General features: G+C 51.1%; 1 protein-coding gene across 2 annotated transcripts; it reads right to left on the bottom strand.

Annotated features, from left to right (window-relative positions):
• Window positions 1-309: 309 nt before the first annotated feature.
• LOC100601242 (high mobility group protein HMG-I/HMG-Y-like) lies at window positions 310-633 on the bottom strand. Of its 2 annotated transcripts, XM_030807222.1 has the most exons (2): window positions 532-633; window positions 310-498 (listed from the first exon to the last, which is right to left on the bottom strand). In XM_030807222.1, the coding sequence occupies exons 1-2, from the start codon at window positions 631-633 to the stop codon at window positions 310-312; spliced, it is 291 nt and encodes a 96-aa protein (XP_030663082.1). The 2 variants fall into 2 exon arrangements, with proteins under 2 accessions (XP_030663082.1, XP_012356362.1); XM_012500908.2 differs by having other exon boundaries at window positions 310-633.
• Between the last annotated feature and the right edge of the window lie 473 nt (window positions 634-1,106).

Genomic DNA, 1,106 nt, shown 5'->3' with positions numbered 1-1,106 from the left:
GCCGGGTGTGGCTAAGTGGAACGTTAGCCTTGTCCAGGAGGGCACATGTGTATGTGTGGGTGGGCGGGGGGAGCTGAGAACCGAGGCCAGGGGAAAACTGCTCCCCACTCAGCCCATGGGGGCCCTGAAGTTGTTGGTGTGTTGTGTAGTGTGGTGGTGAAGTCGCAGGTGGAAGACAGGGGTGGCGGCTGGAGGCGCTGGTGATGGTGGGCCTGGGGAAGGGATGGGGGCGGTGGGAGCGGAGCAAAGCTGTCCAGTCCCAAAAGGAAGCTGTTCCTCCAGTGAGGAGCAGGCGACACGCATGCACGGTCACTGCTCCTCCTTCGAGGACTCCAGTGAGATGCCCTCCTCTTCCTCCTTCTCCAGTTTTTTGGGTCTGCCCCTTGGTTTCCTTCCTGTAGTTGTGGTGGTTTTCCAGGTCTTGGCAGCGTCCTTGTTTTTCCTTCCATTTGGTCGGCCCTGAGGTCCCTTAGGTTTTGGCACTTCGCTGGGCTCCTTCTGACTCCCTCCCAGCGCTGTCCTGGGACTCACGAGAGGCTGCTTATGCGGCCTGCCCCAGCCCTGCTTCTCAGTGCCATCCTTTTCCTGCTTGGAGGCCAAGGGCTGGCTGGACTTCGAGATCGACTCGCTCATCTTCTCTTCTCTAAGAAGTAGGTGGAAAAGTGATGGCTAGGATAGCCTTCTTAGAGCCGTGCCAGCACCAGAAATAGCCCCGGCTCAGAGTCCCAATTAGAGGAGACTAGTGCACTATTTTTTTTTTAAGCCACTTGACTACATTATTATAGTACCCTAATCAAATTAATCTGACAATTTTTCACATAAGGCAACATCAATTGAAGTTTTTGCTCCAGTCACTTCTAGAAAACATCTGCCTTGTTGGGTGCAGACAACTACTATGAAATTTAAAAATACCTATACAATTATTGACAGGTATTCAGCTGCAATGTGACTGCTTAAGAAAAAAACAATTTATTTTACTTGTACAACAATTGTGGAAGCAGACTCTGAGACAAAGTTTAGTTTGCAGGACCAAAACCCATGGAAGGGACGAAAACAAAGCAGGCTTGGGAAGAGAAAAATTTCCGGTTCTGAGGCAGGTCTATCGA

The sequence above is a fragment of the Nomascus leucogenys genome, chromosome X, assembly GCF_006542625.1.
Source record: "Nomascus leucogenys isolate Asia chromosome X, Asia_NLE_v1, whole genome shotgun sequence".
NCBI classification, from domain to species: Eukaryota; Metazoa; Chordata; class Mammalia; order Primates; family Hylobatidae; genus Nomascus; species Nomascus leucogenys.
This window is presented reverse-complemented; position numbering and strand designations above follow the sequence as displayed.

Excerpts from the sequence above, each read along its gene's own strand:
- LOC100601242 (XM_012500908.2), bottom strand. The coding sequence starts at position 633 with ATGAGCGAGTCGATCTCGAAGTCCAGCCAGCCCTTGGCCTCCAAGCAG.